Genomic DNA, 19830 nt, shown 5'->3' with positions numbered 1-19830 from the left:
TATAAAGTGAGAGGGATTGTATCTAGAAAGTAGCAACCCTAGCTCAGGACTAATTGAACAGGAAGACATTATGAGATCCCTGTGCAATAAAAGTTTGACGTAATACTTAAGTGAATGAACAAGGAAATATTTCGTAGGCTAAAAGAGGAAATAACTTTTGCATTCGAAGCTAACAAAACTCTGCATACACTACATAATTTGGCACCCAGACTTAAGAGAATGCTGAGAACTGAAAAAACACAGGAAAAAAATGGCATTTGTTTCAGACCTGAAAACCATATTTTACAAAGAATCTAAAGAGACTACTCTATGATTTTTATTTATTATCTAAACACTTTCATCTGTTATATAATGGCATAAAAGTATCCAGTAATTCAAAGTTGAACCGTAGAGAATATGATTGTAAAACATGCCACTTCAAAAATTTTTAAATTTTCCTTTAATAAGAGATATTGCAATTTTGCCATCCCTTGCAGAGTCAAAATATTTTTCTGGCTTACATCTCAGAAGGCTGAGTGCTTCAATCTGCAAAATTCACCTCCAATGATATGCAAAACTTGTTTGTTTCATAGAAAATTTAATGAATTATCTTAACTTTCATTTTTTCTAAATGTAAGCTTTTACTATTTTCAGGGAGGAAGCCAAGCTTTCCCGAAAAGGTAAAGTCTTTTTTGTTTGATGCTTATTGATGTTTTTCACCTATTTTGATACACTTACACATTCTCTTAACTATTCCTTCTTGTTTTACAGCCTCTGACTTCACAGCTAAGGTAAGAGTTTTGTCTCCGGAAATTAGACTCTCAATGCCAGTATTACCCAGTTATTTCTTAGTAAGCAGCTTTTTGCCTTTATTTCCTCATCTTGCTCCTGCTTTAGATCCCTGGGGGAACAGCTAGCAATGATGCCAAAACCTCCTGTCCCACCAAGTGACAGATATGAAAGAGGCAATCCATCTCCTCTAAGGAAGCAAACCCCTGTAAAGTAAGTGTTCATTTAATTGAAATTTAATAAAGGATAAATACAATTTAACAAAAATATGGATAAGCAACACAGGATAGTATAATTTACTGCTACTGCATGACAGCAGTGTCTGCAGATATCAAAATTTTGCTTTATGAATATGCATGGGATGTGCTGTAAGCTACAGAAAAGTGGGAATGCAGAAAAAACTCTCTCTCCAGTCATACCTGAAACAGCCTTTACATGACTCACTTCCAGGTTGCACAAATAAATATATGATCCATGTTTTTTCCACCAGATCAAGTTCTTGCTCTAGGGAGCATTCTTTCATGAGTTCTATTGCTATTTTTTTAGGGTGTTAGGAAAAGAAAGCTTTACTTTCCTTCCATTGATTTTACTAGCCTGCCAAACTCCTTCTTAATAGCAAACAGCATTCTCTAGCAGAACTAGATCATTCTCTAGCATTTTCTAGACAACTTGCGGGCTGAACAGTGTGACTGATCTTAAAACAAAATAAGAAAATAATTGAGATCTGCTAATCAGCCAAGATAATTTATCAGAGAAACAAAGACTTATCATGCGCTCCAGCAATGTTGCTAAGTACTATAAACGAGTTCAAGACTTGAAGTCTAATGCTTCATCATTGTAAAAACTTGTTTTAAGCTCTAATCTTATAATCAATTCATCAGATGTTTTCCTTGTTGACAGAATCAAGATGGGCTAAGGACTAGCATAACGTCTTAAATTATGGCTGAAAATTAGAATCTTAGATATTTTTATGAGGAAAAAAATGTTTCTGCATTCATTGGGTCTGTAAAACTTACTATAAATTCATGTCTTAGTTGAAAATATGGCCTAATGCACACAAAGTGAATGAGCAATATTCGACCTATGATTCATGTTTTGTTTTCTGTTTCATTTCAGGCAGGGTCGGGCACCACACAAAAAGAATGAAGTAAGTATAGTCTCAAAGCAAATATTTAAAGGTATAGGGACTACAATAAAATGAAGTACCTGTATAATTCTGGAAAAGGTAAACTTGTTGCTTTTATCAGTTATAATGAATACTCATGGATCTTTCACAGCACATGGTTTATTTTTAAACAGTTCTTCTATGTCAAGCTCAGTTTATTCCCTGAGTACTTTATCTTAGATAACAGGAAGAATAACGTAACAGAATTTTTTTATGACATGGGAGAAGTGATTTTGCTTACACTAGGTTTTGGGGTTTGGTTTTTTTTTCAGCTTAAGCTGACCTAAGGATTTCACTTTCAGATAACTCTGAGAGCCTACACTTACTGAAGGAATGAGGAAAGTTTACATCTGCTGAGAGTTTCTGACTACTTTGGGTCAAGATCCATTATGGGACATCTACCTCACAGCTTATTTGTAAATAATAGCTGCACCTTAATGCAAGAACTTTAAAAATTATTTGGTGTTGCATGAAGATAGAAACCCCAGCATTTTAGATGAAAGTGACAGTATAGATATTAAAGTCCTTGCATACTCAAAATTCACCAACTTCCAGGTTTTTGTTTTGTAAAATATTCCTAAGAACTGTGCTATAACATGTTGCTAACATTTATTTTCTTTTGGCTCCACAGGAAGAAGATGACAGTAAGTATTTCTACAGTGATTTTTAAAACTTAGTCTTTGTCTTAGTTCTAAAAAAAAAAATGATCGCAGAGTTGTTTCTTTAGAGTCATTTCGGAAAGTTAGGTGGTATCTGGACAGGTTGTAGAATGCTTATAAAGTACCTCATGCAGATTTATATATCAAAGCCGCAAAACACAGCAAATCAATAGTTAGTAGCTTCCTTCAGTCAGCCAGTTACAAGACAGCAGGATTTCTTATTTTGAAATGCATTACATTTTAGAGATTTGTGATCTGCACACAGCATCAAACAGCTAGGCATGTAAACCTGATATCCTCCCAGTTTTCAACAAAATGTTCAGTCAAACCCTGCTGGTTCTAGTCTTCTGTGTAATGTTATTTACTCTAACAAACAGAAGTAGAGCTTGTTTCATAGTATTTATAAATTACTTCAGAATCCTGGTTCCTAAAATTAAGTTGGTAAAGTGATGCCACAACAGAAGCAGAACATTTGGCCAAGTCTCTACAAATTATCACTGCCTCTAAGACTCCATAAAGAATAGGGCTATTTAAGCTGTGCAGAGCGCAGTTAATCTGTTCCCCTTTACCAGTAGTTGAGGTCTGAGGACACTGCAGAAAGAAAATGTTTTATTTTATGCTGTTGTTTGTGATGATATGGGAGAAATCTCACAAAGGAATGAAGTTCAAAAAGGTAATCTCAAATCCACTATTTAGAAGCAATGTAACACAGAACACATGCTTATGTACCACCTTCAGCTCTACTGCAGTTAAGGTATTGAATTGTGGCTTATCCAAAACAGAAGTGAGAAAATGTAAATATTGCTCAAGCCTGTTTATTTTTATTTTTATTTTTATTTTTATTTTTATTTTTATTTTTATTTTTTATTTTTTATTTTTAATTTTTATTTTATTTTTATTTTTATAAATAAAAATTATTTTATAAATATAAAATATATTTTATAAAAATTTAAAAAATAAATAAAATTTATTTTATTTTTAATTTTAATACTTAATTTTAAGTTCTCAGTTGGCCATATGAGTTTACAATCTGTAACTAACATATCAAGGACTTTTTATAGAACAGTTTACTCCGTTATGTTTATCTAATTAAACAGCAGTAACGTGACAGCATTTCTTTATTCTACCTCATTTAAGAATGTCTCACATAAGTTTTAAGTTTCATTCTCTTCCTCTCCACAGCTGCACCCCAAAGACCAATACCACAGCTATCTTTGCCCCCATACAGCTCCAATACATTCCCATCCAAATCTGTCAAGCCTCCACCTAAGCCAGGATCCAACAGTATGCCTGGTGCAGAAAGGTTTGTTTCACACATTATTATGCCATTCCTTTTGAATCTCAATCTCTTTGCAATTTAGCAAATAATAGTATGTATGTGGTACAGGGTTCTCAGGCAAACACAAGGTAACTACCTGAAGTAATCCATTAATTTTCAGGCTATACCCTTGCCTCCACTACATGCTAATTTGTGTTCTTCCTACTATGAAGGAGAATCCTTCATATAATCAAATCTCTGTATATAGTGAAGCAGATAGTGTGCATCAGGCAACCAAGAAAAAAATGCAAATCGCTCAGTTTTATGTCAAGGAAGTATTTTAGGGCCTACATGGTACAATACTTCCATTCTTGAGACATCTCTCCCATCGCCTGCAGGATCTATAAAAATGACAAGCGCTTTTGGGAAGGGATCATCTTCTCCTACAAAGCTATGCAGGATGTAGGTCAAAGAGGTCCTTCTTTAAAAGGATTCTGCACACTCTAGGAGCCTAAGTGCTAGAGCTGTGACTTCTAATTGCTTCCAAACTAAAAAACCCCACAACCTTAGTTGTCTAGAGTTGAATCTGAAAGAATTTCACCAACCTTTCACTAAATTTTACTCTAATGGTTAATAATTCCTATTTAAAATTGTGAACCTTGCTTCAGCTATGATTTTTTCTAGCTTCAGCTTCCAAATATTAGATTGTTATGTCTTCATTTGCTAGATGGAAGAGCCCTTAACTAAATTTTGATTTCTGATGTAGTGTGCAACAGACTGAGCCTTTGATGAGTTAGAGTGTTTGAGTCTAAGTCTGAAGTACATTTTCTAATCTCTGTATTTTTTTTGTGGCTCTTTGATGAATTCCTCCCATTTACCATCATCCTCTGGAACTGCTGACACCCCAGTAGAACAAATATTGCAGTAGCAATAGCAAGATCATATGCAAATATGAACTATTCCTATGATGAACACTTCTGCTTATATTCAAACAGCGTTGCCAAATTTTGCTATAGCAGAGGCCCCCATTTGGCTGATTCTCTCCCATGAATCACAAATCATGATAGGGTGTTTCTGTTCTGCAAACATAATTAACATATTCATCCAGAGGTTTTTGTACAGTTCATTTAAGCAGAAGAGAAATATGAAATATAAAGGAAAAGTGTGCAGGCAGTTTGTTCCCAATTAGGTCAAGAAATTAAAAAAAAAAAAAGAACTGAAGATTGGGACTCCTCATTTTGAGAAGTTTTGGATGCGGGTTCTGAGATCAGGCCATAAAAGGAAATTGTAGATTTTCTAACAAAAAGCATAAAAATGAACACAGGAGGGAAAGCCTAGGAACATGGAAGTGTTATGGTGGTGTAGGTATGAGCTCTGTGCCACTGTCAGCTCATAGCTCACAGAATCACAGAATGGTTGAGGTTGGCAGGGACCTTTGGACGTCATCTGATCCAACCCCTGTGCTCAAGCAGGGTCACCTAGAGCAGGCTGCCCAGCACCATGTCCAATTGGCTTTTGAATATCTCCAAGAACGGAGACTCCACAACCTTTCTCAGCAACCTGCTCCAGTGCTCAGTTGCCCTCACAGTAAAAAAGTGTTTCCTGATGTTCAGAGGGAACCTCCTGTCTTTCAGTTTGTGCCCACTGCCTCCAGTCCTGTCACTGGGCACCACTGAAAAGAGCCTGGCTCTCCATTCAGGTATTTTTATACATTAACAAGAACCCTCCTGAGCCTTCTCTTTTCCAGGCTAAACAGTCCCAGCTCCCTCAGCCTTTCCTCTTACGTGAGATGCTACAGTCCCTTATCATGTGAGTGGCCCTTCACTGGACTTTTTCCAGTAGCTCCACATCCATAGTTGCAACATTAATGATGAGATACTGCATTTTCATCAACAATGTTATAGAAGCCACAAAAAAAAAAAAAAAGACTCCATAAGTGGAACGCCACAGAAAGAAACACCTAGCAAGCTGTTGCCTGTGCTTCCTGCTTTAGGGGAATGAAGTAGTCATTCCCTGTGAAAACTCAACAAGCTGAAGTAGTTTTCTGCATTGATCCTGATACAGAAGTCTTGGTGGCCCATTACTGATTCCCTCTACCTTACTCCCAGATACTGAGCTTCAAGTAAACTTAATGGTGGATCTACTTACATAAAAAGAAGGAAAGAAAAAAAAAAGAAGAAAGAGAAGGCTATCCTCATCCTGCATAGGTCTCAAGAGGATCTCGCATTCTGTAAAACAGGCACAAAGACTAGATCAATTCTTCAGAGCACAGAAATGTATAGCAATGTTGTATTTATACTGACTACTTTTTTTTTTAAACAGTGCTAGAAACCTGTCTTCAAGTGGCTCACTACCACCACGCTTACATCTAGGTTTGTATCCTGCATTCCTGCATTTCTTGTACAAAATATGACTGAAGGTTGAAAGGGGGTTTCAGTGCAGTTAGTATAACCTTTTTTTTCTATGGATGTTTCTAGTTGGACTAGAACTAGAAACTAGTTTTTTGTGAACAAGAAACTATCAAATTCCTGAAAGGCATCTTGTGTAGCTTACTTAGTCTGAATCTAAGATGTTTTATTCCCAGGAAGTTTGGGCTTACTGCCTAGTTAAACCATGGTCAAAACTTCACGTAAGCATCTTTTTCAATGTGGCTTACATTACTGAGAGCTGAACAACACTACCTGCAAATCACTGTGGTATACTGATACTCTCGAAAAAGGGAGAAAACACTTTCCATTTGAAGAAATATGCTGCATATTTATCTTGTAATAACAAGTAAAAAATAAAGAAGCTTATAAATCGATTGCTTTGCAAACAATTTTTCGCATATGGTAACAGCTGCCAATGTCTTACAGTGACATTTTTTAGGGTCTACATGCTAAGAAGGCAAGGAGTGCAAAGAGACTACATTACTTCTGTCTCTAAAGAAACCAGAGATGCTCTCAACTGAGTAATTGTGGTACAGAAGCTAAAAAGATGTAACCTCTATTTCAAGTTCATCTGATTTTAAGGAAACCTGAACTGCAAGAGTTCAGTTAAAGTCCCTGTGCACCAAGGATGAATTTATGTAAAGAACCTGGTTCTCATACAGTAGCCTAAATCTGATTTCAAATAATTTTAAAATGTCTCAGTAACAGAGTGATATAAATCCTTCATGCCTCATCAAATCAAGACTGTACACCCTGTATGCACTCCACAGATGAAATTATTTTCCTGGTTTTAACATTTTTTCTACTTTTATATCTTTGAAGGCAACAACAGCAGATCTCCTTCCAGAGGCGCAGCTGACATAAGACCTCCATTGCCAATTCCTAGCAGACAGACAGTTCACCAAACAAATGTGGAGGAAGATGAGGTACAAAACATTACAAGTATTAACCATAACTGCTAAACACAGCAAATTTTCTGATTTCTGGAGAGAACATTTTTCAAAGTTGTTTTTCTAGTTAGTAGTCACTGTCAGGATGTTAGTAGGTGCTTTCAGTTTCCTTTTCTGTGTCAAATGTTAGTGCCTTATTTTGTCTTCACAAAGAAAAATAACAATAGCAAAAACCCAATAGAACAAAAAAAGAAAAATACTTGTGTGCTGGATTACTTGTTTTGCACAATTGCCTTCAACTAGCATTACATATTCAGTTCTCCTTCCACAAAACCTTGGTGAGTAAAGAATTCATACCCTTTAAGTGCATTTTTGTTTCACATTTCTTTAAATATGACAAGTTTAGAGCAAACCACTCCTGGTGATAATGCTGGTGGGCAACCATAGATGGTATGTTCACAGGAAGTCTGCATTATTGTCTCAGATGATAGTTAAAAAAGAAAAAATATAATAAAATAATTTTTAAAAATTCAAGAGAAATAAAGGCAAAGGATACTAGTGCCTCAGGCAGACAAAAGAGGAAATGTCACTTAAAATCTATCTTTTACTGAAAATATTTGGAAATATCTGTTTTCCTAGCTTACTTGCTGACATATTATAGCTAGGTCTGTAATATTTTCAAATTTATCAAAGTGAGCAAATAATTTTAAAAACATTTAGTGCCACTTACCATACAGTAATATATACTAGTATGATCCCTGAAGCTCATACCTTCAGAGATTCTGCACATTCAAATTTCTCTCTACTTATTTTCATGTTGTTAACATCACAAGCTAATTCATTGACAGCTGACTTTCTCCTTTATCCTCTCTCACGAAAAACATAGGACTCACTAAATGATGAATGGTATGTTGCTTATGTTAGCCGGCCAGAAGCAGAAGCAGCTCTTCGAAAAATAAACAAGGTACTCTTTAAATCATTGGTGATTCTCACCATCTCCTAGCTAGATGTCCTTGCAGTCATATGGGAAGAGTGAAGGTAAGTAACATGGTAAGGTTATAGCCCCAATATAGATACTTTGAGTGAGGGATTCACCTTGAATATCTTTACCCGCATAAAAGTTACACATATAGTCTAAACCAGCCATGAAGGCTGCTGTTTTCCATAGTCCAAGAGAACAAATTATGTGTCTCCAGAAAGCAGTTTCACCTCTCCTCTCTTAGGAGGAGTGACTTGTTCTCTGGAAATAGTTCTCTGTCACCACTGAGGAATTTGTTGCAAATTCCAATTTTTAGATATCTTGAATTAGATGAGATGAATCCCACCCTTTTCTAGGCCATATTTACCAGCAAAATGAAGTACAGATTCAAACACATGAAACCCAGGCTTAACTGTGCATGTGGAGATAAACTAAATTGTATCCCATCATGGTGGGAAATCTTTTTACTCTATGATGCTTCACAGCACATGCAATGAGCTGAAGATGACATGTACAGCATTTCAATGACTTGTACTAAAGTCCAGTTTATGAGATCACATTCAATGCCTTTAAGAAAGGGTGTTTCAATGGAAGACTTGTTACAACAGATCTGAAATGAAGAAAAGCAGAGAGAGAGACAGAGAGACAATATCACTGCCTTTACCAAAATCACACAGACACTATCATTATTTTAGGCTGTCTGTAAATAGATCACATAGGAACCTTGATTGGGACTTACCAGAAATGAACTTCTCTTCTGGTTAAAGTGACATGAGGTTTGGCCTTTGATATTTTACTTCCTCCTCTAATGGAATCTCTCCCTCATAGAACACCATTCCTCCCTTCCCTAAAAATCTGCATTTGTATCAGACAGGAAAGTTTTAAGTAGCAAACTGAAAGATAAAACATTTGAGAATGACCTAAACTCTTTAATAGTGTGGTTTCTCTTACCAGGAGGAAAGAGATGTCAGAAAGAAAAAACACTTAAAAGCATGAGTGCTCTAGTTAAGGTTGTTATGCTGATCAAACCCAGAGGTGATGTTTATTTGTCATCTTTCATTTTTTTCATCTTTCAGGATGGAACATTCCTGGTAAGAGACAGCTCAAGAAAAACTGCTACTCATCCATATGTACTGATGGTGTTGTACAGAGATAAAGTATACAACATCCAGATTCGTTACCAGGAGCAAAATCATGTATATTTATTAGGAACCGGCTTAAAAGGAAAAGAGGTACTATGTGTTTTTCACACTACTTCCCTTCATCTTAAGGTATCTCCTGTCTCATTCCTAAGTGTCAGGCTGCTTAACCTGGCAGCTGTTTTACTCCAGTGGAATTCTGCTTATTGTCTTAGAGTTACTCCTGATAGAATATGTTACTTCTGGAAGTAAAATCGGATTCTCCTGTTTGCACTCAGGGAATGAAGGGATAGCCTTAGAATACAGCTATTAGAAATCCATATACCTGGTTGGGAATGTTTGTTTACCACTAAGATACCAGATAAGGGAAATACACATTTGAGAGCAAATCCATTTCTGCCAGCTTTACTGCTTTGCTCCCAGACTGTTGGTTTACTTATGTCCAGCAGTACTGTGTTGGACTTACTGGCACCAGACAGACCGGTCAGCACATGTACTGCAGTTCTGATTGAGTTAGAACTCTCTGAACTTATCAGTCAACTTTTTGAACTTTCAAGTGCGATCATCATGTCAAGCAAAATGACAACATCATATATTAAACAGGCCAAGACTGCATAAATTAATTATACAACACTTGGAGTAGGTTGTACACACACCAGATTAACAGTTAATGAGCTACAGATCATGGCAGGAATGAAAACAGCTGATCTGAGAGTACTTGCTGGACCTTATAAGACTGCTAAATATTTAGAGTTTTTTAAAAAAACTTTTTGTTTTACTAATTACTAACAATTCTGACATTTTTGCCATAGCCTTCTCATTTTTTCCATCCTACAGGATTTTTCTTCTGTAGCAGATATCATTGATTACTTCCAAAGAACACCTCTTCTTCTGATTGATGGAAAAGACAGAGGTTCAAGAAACCAGTGCATGTTAAAATACGCTGCAGGACATATTTAAATGAGAACTTAATGAAGATCACATATAGCATCGAAGCCTACTGAAGTTTGTAAACTTCAGGATAGTTCCTTTTTCAGCAAACTAAAATAATGAAGTCATTAAAAATCCTTTTAATTCTAAGGAAAAAGGACAATGTTATTTTTAAATTATGCCTTAACTGCAATACTCTATAAATCTCATTTTCCTACAATGTGTTTATTACTGTCTACTAAGATGGTACATGAGAATTTTTTTTCTTCCAACATATGTGTATCTTCTTGAAATGATTTCCACACCAAATTAGAGGACCCATGAAATAAATACCAATACAGATCTCTGCTTTCATAGGAAAAAAAAAAAAAAAGTAAGCTATTTTTCAGATCAGAACTGCAGCAGCAATTATGTTATTTAAAGTGATACAGAGTAGACCCAAACCTTGTCAAAGTTTCGTAATGGACAAAAGACAATAAAAGCCCAATTTTTTCCCACAATACACTTCCCAATAAATCTAACTATGGCCACTTCTATGAAAAGGCTGGGACTCTGACCTGGATCCTAAAGACACCTAGGTTTCAGCAACACCAAAAAACCCCCAACCCTGGATACGCAGCTGCCTGTCAAGATCTGTGTCTGTGTTATTCAGCTATGAAACTGTCTTTGTTCACAGTTTTCTAGAAAAATAAAATATCTACAGATATCATGTTCTGTCTGTCACACCACTGATGATTCACTAATGGCAAGTCTTAGCCCACAAATTGGAATTACATATCTCCTAGGATCCTCTAACCTCACTCAGAAACAAGCTTTTCTCCCTTAACACAGACCTCTCTTTAGCTGTGTCTTTCTGACTCTAAATTAAGCAACCACTTTTTTATAGGAAACACATCAACAAGATTATCATCATGTGATTCTTAATTGGCAGAACACACCCAAATCTCTTAGAAAGCAGACACACACAATATCAGGCTAAACTTAGTTCCTCTTATACAACTGCTTTCTGTTTTTACTGTATTTTTTCAAGAAAAACAGTAACATTCTCGGTTCTAAAATCTAAGTTGCAACTGAGGACCACTGAAGCATACTATATCAAGACTTTTACTCTCTCCTTTGTTAAGTGGGATTTATCCAACTCTTTGTCTCAGTTTTCTAGTAACCTTTGTTTTCTGACAAGACCTTGGTTTGATAATTATGTTAGACTTTGTTACACTTTTTCTCCTTTAAAGCCATAGTGTGCATATCACTTGAAACATTTGAACCAAGATTCAAGGCAGAAAAATATCTTCCATGTAATCTATATAGCTTCTCAGATAAGATAATCAGATTTCATAAACAGTTTTACTTTAAATATATATGTTTTGTAAAAGTTATCTTCCTTTCTAATATATTTAGCTAGGAGCTGGAGTTCAAATTTAGTGAATTTCATTTCCATGCAACTATGAGTCAAAACAAAAGATTAAAAATAAAAAGTTAAAAATTCCTCAGCTGACAAAACCTGTTTCTAGCCCAATATCTTGTAAAAGCTCACTACTAATCTTGTGAAAGAAAAGTCAGCTATAAGGTATGTTTTTCAAAAAGTGCTAAAATTAAAAACATCCCCCATATTACCACTGATTATGTGAGCTGGAGGTTGTAATTCTATTCTATTGCACTGCCTTGAAAAGTCTGACAACCCAGAAATACCTCCTATGGAATTGTGTTTTATTTGTTTTAAATAATCTCATCAGTGAAAGAGAAATAAAATGTAAAGCAGTATAACAAATTATAACACTGCATACTTTTTTCAGCAGAATAAATCTTGATTTGATTATTCAGATAAATATATTTTGTATATCAATAAAAACACACCTCAACATTCAAACATGTCCACAAGTAAAGTATGATTGAATATTAATTGTAATGAACTACACGAAAATACTGGCTACTCAAATTTTGGGCCAAGAAGGTTTCAGGATAGAGTATTTAGACCAGTAACTCTTTCTTCTGTAGCTAGGTGCATTAGAAAGTCACTACAGAAACTAGAATGAAAGTACTTTTGGTTTTCCAGAAGTAATCTGCTCTTTGGCCCCCTCCCTCAGCAACATTTTTAGAATGAGGAAGGCAGATCAAATGACAAGTTGCAGTTCCTCCTTCACTGACTGTTTCTTATCCCATTTTCTGGAGCACAGATGAGATACGAGAGCAATGACTTGACCTGAAGTAATTTAAAATCTTTTGTTATTGTTCCAGTATGTCTTTGTTTAAAGGGAGACAACCACATGGGAAAAACTTCATGCCGTTTCCTGAGCTTTCTAGTTAATATCAGTCTTTCCAGCCCTAGTGGGCTTAATTTGGGAAATTTGGGTTAAAAGAACCTCTCAAAATCAATAACCTACCTATAGCATTTTTCCACTCCACATTTTCATTTTAAAATAAAAATAGCCTAACTGCAGGAAACTACCATCGTTTTACAGTTCAAACTGAAGCAGTATTAATAGAAGACAATGCATGAAAATGGATGTGATTACTTAATCTGTCAAACTCGAAGTTTTTTCTTCAGCTTCTCTTAAATCTTTGGCCTTCAAAGGATGGCTGAAATTCAAAATAAGGTCACAAAGCAGTAGCTGGCTTTCCACTGAAAGACAAAGGTCAATATATTGTCATGGTATTTATTGAACGGTAGATGCTAAGTGAATGGCAATTTATATACAGCACTTTCTGAAGTGTTCATCTATCAACTCTTTCAAAAATTTGAAGGGTTGCCTTGTTTTATTTACTTTAAGACAGTTAAATAAAGTTTGGTATTAGCACACTGGTAATATTGCTATTAGGAGACTATGACTGTCCCTGCAAAGGGATGACTTTGACTACCTAACAGATTTTTTCTATGGTTAGCTAACATGATTGCATTTCTATGTAACTACTGTTTCATTAATTTTTCAAAACAAAAGAGCAACTCTATTGTTTCATTAGATTAAAAACCAGTTGTATGACACAGAAAACACGAGCTGTTCACAACTGCACACTTTTTAAAACAATGCCTTAAACAGCTTCTTGTTTAGCTGAATGATGAACCCAGAATTACCATTTAGTTTCTTCAGCTCATTGGACATTTTGTCAACATTTTTAATCGCAGCTTCAAGGTTAAACTGCTGATCAGCAGCAGCATTTTTGAATGCCTGTATGAAATAGTAACAAAATGTGTACATATGATTAATAAACTCAGTAATACAGCTAATAATAACCTTTATGAATTTGTTTCTTTGATTTTCTAAAATAATATTTTAACTAAAACTTCCCCCCTTTTATAATTATCCATTTAGATATGCCAAATTGCACCTACTGAAGGCAACTACTAAACACTCGGGCTTTATTTTTGTTTTCTGTTCCTTTTTTGTTTTTCTTTTTTTTTAACGAACAACTGCAATGAAATGAATCATATCTAAAATTTCATCTCCTCACCAGCATTTTTTTCATTTTTGTTTTCGACCTTACTTTTCCTATAGAATCTAAATGAAAATTACTCAAGTATATTTAGTCAACCACAAGATGGAGCTATTGTGACAGTAACATGCGTAAAAGACATTAATGTCACTATTAGCACTGAATATTCATGAATCTGCTAATACCTGCCCAGGAACATTTGTGTCTGTATAGGTAATTGTTTTATAATCAACAGCGTTTTGCTTATTTTGGAGATCATATTCCCTCTCTTTAACATTTAATTAAAAAAACAATCAAAATCTGGAGATAATTAAGACTATAAACTGAAATTAAGTATAATTTGACTTTTTAAATTTATACAACACTCTTTTTTAGATTTTGTTTTTTTTAGGAAAATATTAAAGAAAGTGGCACATATCATGTTTTCTGGCCTAGTTATCTGCTCTCTATCATTCAGAAATTCTAAAAATAAAACCTGGAAAAACTCTGGGCAATTCATAAATAATGCTCACTATGTAGAACACCTCGACACACTGAGAAGTGTGACAAAAAAATTAAACATACATTTAACATAGATTCTTTGTCCAAGTCTCTCTTCCCTTCAGACAGTGGCTTTGGATTGAGGACATCAGCCAGGGCCAAAGATCCTAAAAGGACAAACCCCAAATTATTATGGAGTAATATATATTATATATTTATATATGTGTGTGTATATCTCATATCAAAAATATAATAACATTTGATAAATATAATGATTAGACCTTGTTTTCATTAGTGTTATTTGAAAGTAGAGTCTAAGGGGTTGAACAGTTTTATTTCTTCTTGAGGAAATAATCTTTTTTGTTTAAATCTTGGATTTTATTTTTTCACTTTGTTTTAGAGACAGTGTTTCAGAATTTTTTTTAGGAGTTAAGCATGGAACTACTAATAGTGAATAAGCATATTTATAATAGTGATGAAGAATTCCTCAAACAAAATTCTGTATTTTTTTAATTGAAAACTTTATAAAAGATATAAAAAGGCATTGCAGTCGGTTTCTATCATCTGTTTGTGGAAGGAGAATCTAAAGCACACACACACAAAAAGTCAAGTGTTGAATGTCTGCTGGTCAGTAACAGAGCTCATTAAATACCAGATCCCTGGGCTCTTTCGTCCCCCATTCTCTCTCCTTTTTTTTCCTTAGACATTAGGACACCTTCAGGCAAATTTAAGTGTATGATATCACTGGAAAGCTGTTTCAACACTGAAAAGATAAAAAAAAAAGGTTTATTTCACCATGGTACTGTGTGTATTCAGAAAGCGTGCAATGAAATGAAAAAGACCCTGCTCTTAGCTAAAAGGGCAGACAAAAGAGTGTGCCTCTCTTTTATTCCCCCCCAGAAATGGCCTGTAGTGAGAGCAAAGCCCCCCGTGGGGCTGGCGGGTGGGCTCAGCGTACTGTTCTGGATGAAGCACCTCCCCAGGAGGGCGCCAGCTCTGATGTCCATGTGGGCCACCATGAAGTGTGCGACAAGGGAGCTCCACAAGGCTTGAGGCTTTCCCTGTTACTAGAGGCTGTCCTGAACAAGCAGTAGTACAGAAGTGGTGCCTCACATGAAGGCCCAAGGACTGAAACACAGCAATGGCAGCTACCTCACAGACTGGTCAGGACACGGTGACAGCACTCTCCTGTTCTTGGGGGTGCTTCATGGGGAGGTACGCTTGCTGAGAGAACCATCGGCACCAACCCCCCATGGCATGCAGGCGTATAAAGCCTCACATCTCCCAGGGCTCTGGTGCCCGAGGCCCTACTTCCAGGTGTAGCCTGCAGGGATGGTCCATCTGCTCTTGAAGGCCGGGGTGGTAGCACCGCCAGGCCTCCTGGCTGCGCCCATTCCCCAGCAAGCACATTTAACATTTAATTAAAGAAACAATCAAAATCTGGAGATAATTAAGACTAGAAACTGAAATTAAGTATAATTTGAATTTTTAAATTTAGCAAGCACAGCAGGTGCTAGCAGCAGAACTCGCAGAACACCAGATACCACAGGGCAATTTTACCCCTCCTCCCCTGCTGCCATGAAGGCAAGCAGGGCTGCCCCTGAGGAAAGCACAACCTGGCTGACCCCTGGCACCTCACAGGTGCTGGTGGGGTCTGCAGGCAGGCAGCAACACAGCCCTTTCCACCAGAGGTGAGGAGCCTGCCGTTACCACAGCCTGGCTGCACCATGGCTTCCGCCGAGCAGGCAGCCGGACGATCTGGTCACTCCGGTTCGGCCCTGGGAAGCGCCGATCCCTGGGGCGCTGCCAATGGCTCCCCTGGCCTGGTGCAGGCAGCAGCCCACTCGGGAGGAAGTGCATGCCCCCGTGCACGGGCAGCCCTTGGGCTTTGCTGCCTTCTGCTTTGCTCAGCAGGGAAAGCCCCATGTCCCTCTTCCAGCACATGAAACGTCGGTAGGTTGCAAGAGCCCTGTAGGAGTTGTGATTTTAGGAGTGGGAGGGAAAAAGTAACCACAAGTGTTGCAAGGGCTGATGAAGAAATGGAGGAGAGGACCGAGGTGTCAACAGGGGACTGGTGAATGGTGATTTTCTCTCGTCCTTTGAGGCCCTGCCTGTGGAGTGCTTATTGCATGTTGCAGCAACTAATTTGTAAGCGGTCAGTTCCTTTTTGTCATCGATTTAAATTCACATGGAGTAAGAGTAATTTATGATGAGTAAAGATCGAATAATGAACCTAAATTCAAGGAAGACAAGAAAGGCACTTTGCTATACTGATTTATCAATTTAGACTACACAATGATCACTGCCCTTAGATGTACATATCTGACTTGAGTTGAAATCAACAAAAACTGCTAAATAATGACCTGGAGTTGGTAACTGTTCATCTCTTCCCCACTGTGTGCCCCGTAGTACTTTAAAGCCAGGAGCACCAAGCAAGAGAATGGCTGTCAGCACTTTAATTTACTGCAACCACTTTTCCTGCTGCTCAGTGTTCATCTGTATTTTGAACTTGCTGTTTGGCACCAGTGGAGGAGAGTTACCAGTACCTCAGAGGAGAGTGGAATTACTTGAATGTGCAGTAGAGGACAGATGGACAGAGAAGTCAGCTGTCTGCCATTTACTTACTCTTCCATTCTCCAACTTTTTCAGGGGTGTGCTTTCACAAAACTTCTTCTTTAAAATAAAGTGTTCTAAATATATGGTTTTGTGACTGCAGGTGAAGCTAAATTGCAACTCAGAATTGCATTTTCTGCTACAGCACAATTAAACTGTGATTCAAAGAGAAAACATGATACACTGCTTAGATTGTGGGGCTTTTTGAAGATGAGAAATGCAGAGCAGGAAACACTTTACAAGTGCACTAATTCCTGTACTATAGTCTTTCAGGTTATAAGGTCTTGCAAGGACCCCAGTGCAAACAAGTTAGCTGTGCCCTTTCTGTATGCCTCTAAGGAAAAAGTCCTCTGTGGTTTGCAGAAGCTGGTGATTTTGCTGGCGGAATACCAGAGTATAGGTGTGTATAAAGAAAATACAAGGAGTTTTTATATATCTGCTATATATAAAAGAATATATAAAAGTGTATATAAAATATATGTACAAAAAAGTAAAACGGTAGCCTACCAAGTTCTTGAAAATGTTTGTGTTAGTATAAGCAGAAGTTATTTTCTTCGATAACCTGTAAAGGAGAATGCTTAAATGGGTGCCAGGAATGGGGTTAGCAGAAGAAGCTATAATGAAGATAAACAGGCATCTGCTTTACTGTACAGATTGCTAGGAAAAACAGGTGTTGTACCCTAGTATGGTAGTAGGGAAAGGGAAAGATAACAGCTGACCCCAAGGGAAGTGAATTATCAAGTAATGGGGAGTTTTTCGAGACATGGGAGACAGTTCCACATTGACCTCTGTTCAAATATTTTATTTAAGTTTACGTCCTACATTTGTTTTCCCACATCCTATAAATAATCTCTCACATCGTACTTAAATTCTTCTGTGAACTACCTATAGAAGGAAAAATAGAATATTGTAACCACCAGAAAAATTAGATTCAAAATATGTACAACAAACTGAGTTGCCAGAACTAATTGGACAAACCAAGTAGACTGGTTCTTAAAGGCAAGGCCTTTCTAAAAATAATCTTCAATAAATTGAGATATTAACAAGCAAGATGACCAACAATGTAGGCAGTTGATTGTACAAGGCATTTTCTTTTAAGAAGAAAAAAGAGAGTAAGAGATATTTAATTTCTACAATCAAATTTACTTGGAACTGAAATACTGTCTGGATTTCTTTATAAGGTAATATTTCAAAATGAGAAATTGAATTTAATAATTTAAATTATTACGTTACACCTCTATGTGAGGAGTGTTCTCATAAGTGTTGCTAACAATTTCATATCAGCATGTCAGTTTATGAGCTGCAGTTTCAGCTTTGCCTGAAATAATAAACCTATAGGTTTATGTGCAAAGACACATGCAGTTGAAGTTGATTGCAACTCTTTTCAATCATGGGCTGGTCTGGCTGTGTGTGCTACTTTAACACATGAACAGCTGTCTCCCTGGAGTCTTTCTGAGAAAACATTCGGTTATGGAAGGTGAAGCTATTCAGCCATTATGAATCTCAGAAAAAGACAGAATTACTATGAAACCAGTTCTCTAAGGAGGAAAAAAGATGAGGAAGACTAGAAATATATTTCAGGTCATGAATTTAGGATTATGATGTGAATCAGCAAGCACTGCAGGCAACTAAAACAGTGCAGATCACTTCAAAGAACTGCCTTCCTCAGCTCTGCAGTAAAATTAATTGGAATATAATTTCAGGCAAAAATAAAACAATTAAATACACAGCCACTGAACAGGAGGATTTCAAAATAAAGGACATCCAAACTTATTTTCCTGTATAATCAGAGATGAAGTAAAAAGAGAGAGACCGTGATCTCATGTTGTATCTCCCAGTTACAAAAATATTTCAAAGAAATTGTTCTAATGGGAAGTAGAAAAAAATCTATTCACTTCAAAGACAAACAATATTTTAGTGAGTGGCTTAATAAACATTAACAGAGTCTGTCTTTTAAGGAAATCATATTTACAAACACTTCAATATAGGAGATGAGATATAAAGAAATAAACTTTTACTGAAAATATAACCATTTGCTGATAAAAATTTCCTAGTGGATCTAATAGGAGCATTTGAAGTTTCAATGCATGCTATTAAACTTTCACATGAAAAGCTCTAACAAAAGAGGAACTGCTTTTTTACCGTTGCCCGAGTATAAAAAGTGTTAATCCAGATTGCAAGGAAAGTCAAATAGAAACCAAACCAACACACACAAAAAATCATGCAACCTCAAGATATGACAGTTATTTCTGATGAAATAATGTATTTCATACGCTTTAGAGCACATGTAGGATTTTCACTGATGAAAACTGGTAAATGCTGAAGGCCAAAAAAAGCCCAACCAGATCATGGTACAAAACAGTAAAGCAAAAGCCACACTTTGTCTAGAAAAGTTTACAATGCAATTAGTTGAGGCAAAGTGTGCCAGGTAGAAAAGACTGCTAAGTGAACTGACTTGCCTTAATACATGCTCATGAGCCAGGAGGTGTAAACACTGAGTTAAAATATATATTTGTGACATAGTATATTGGGTTATGAAACTCCTTTGCTTGAAGAGTTTCCAGCCAGAAAACTTCAAGAAATTACATAACACATAATGCACTTTTCTGAGTATGTTTTAACAATACTTGATTAAGAAAACATTAAAAACACTAGTGTTCCACCTACAGAATGAAAACCATTACAGCATTTCACAGCAGCAATGAAATTAAGTCTGTGTTGCTCTAATAAACTGATTATATTAAATGCATGCATTTAAAAAAACCAAACAACTGTTCAGACCATGTAAAATCCTGCACTTAATTTAGTAAATGCTTGTCTGCATACTTAAGTTTGCCGATTGCTGTATGCATACCATTGTCAGACTTAGAGGCACATATCATTGCCTTCCATTTTAGATACTAATTTTCATTTAAGGAGACCCTGAACAGCAACAGATTATAGAAGACAATGCATGAGGATGCCTACCTAAGCATCTACTTTAATACCTTCCTTACAGTGGGCAAAGAACTAAGAAAATACACAGTGGCATCTCAGTGGAGGATGGACATCACTATATAGAGCCCTGTTTACTTCTGTTGCTTGATCAGTA

General features: G+C 36.4%; 1 protein-coding gene across 1 annotated transcript in view; it reads left to right on the top strand.

Annotated features, from left to right (window-relative positions):
- Positions 1-12002, top strand: part of LCP2 (lymphocyte cytosolic protein 2) — a 34357-nt gene extending 22355 nt beyond the window's left edge. Inside the window, exons 11-21 of the mRNA XM_075509508.1 lie at positions 634-659; positions 751-770; positions 877-981; positions 1885-1915; positions 2565-2577; positions 3775-3895; positions 6173-6222; positions 7102-7205; positions 8056-8133; positions 9225-9380; positions 10125-12002. Coding sequence (XP_075365623.1) covers positions 634-659; positions 751-770; positions 877-981; positions 1885-1915; positions 2565-2577; positions 3775-3895; positions 6173-6222; positions 7102-7205; positions 8056-8133; positions 9225-9380; positions 10125-10247 — 827 coding nt within the window. The 3' untranslated portion in view covers positions 10248-12002. The remainder of the gene's footprint in view (positions 1-633; positions 660-750; positions 771-876; positions 982-1884; positions 1916-2564; positions 2578-3774; positions 3896-6172; positions 6223-7101; positions 7206-8055; positions 8134-9224; positions 9381-10124) is intronic.
- The last annotated feature ends 7828 nt before the right edge of the window (positions 12003-19830 follow it).

Source organism: Mycteria americana, chromosome 8 (assembly GCF_035582795.1).
Source record: "Mycteria americana isolate JAX WOST 10 ecotype Jacksonville Zoo and Gardens chromosome 8, USCA_MyAme_1.0, whole genome shotgun sequence".
In the NCBI taxonomy this organism is placed as follows: domain Eukaryota; kingdom Metazoa; phylum Chordata; class Aves; order Ciconiiformes; family Ciconiidae; genus Mycteria; species Mycteria americana.
The sequence above is the reverse complement of the archived record's forward strand: the minus strand, read 5'-3'. Positions and strand labels throughout refer to the sequence as shown.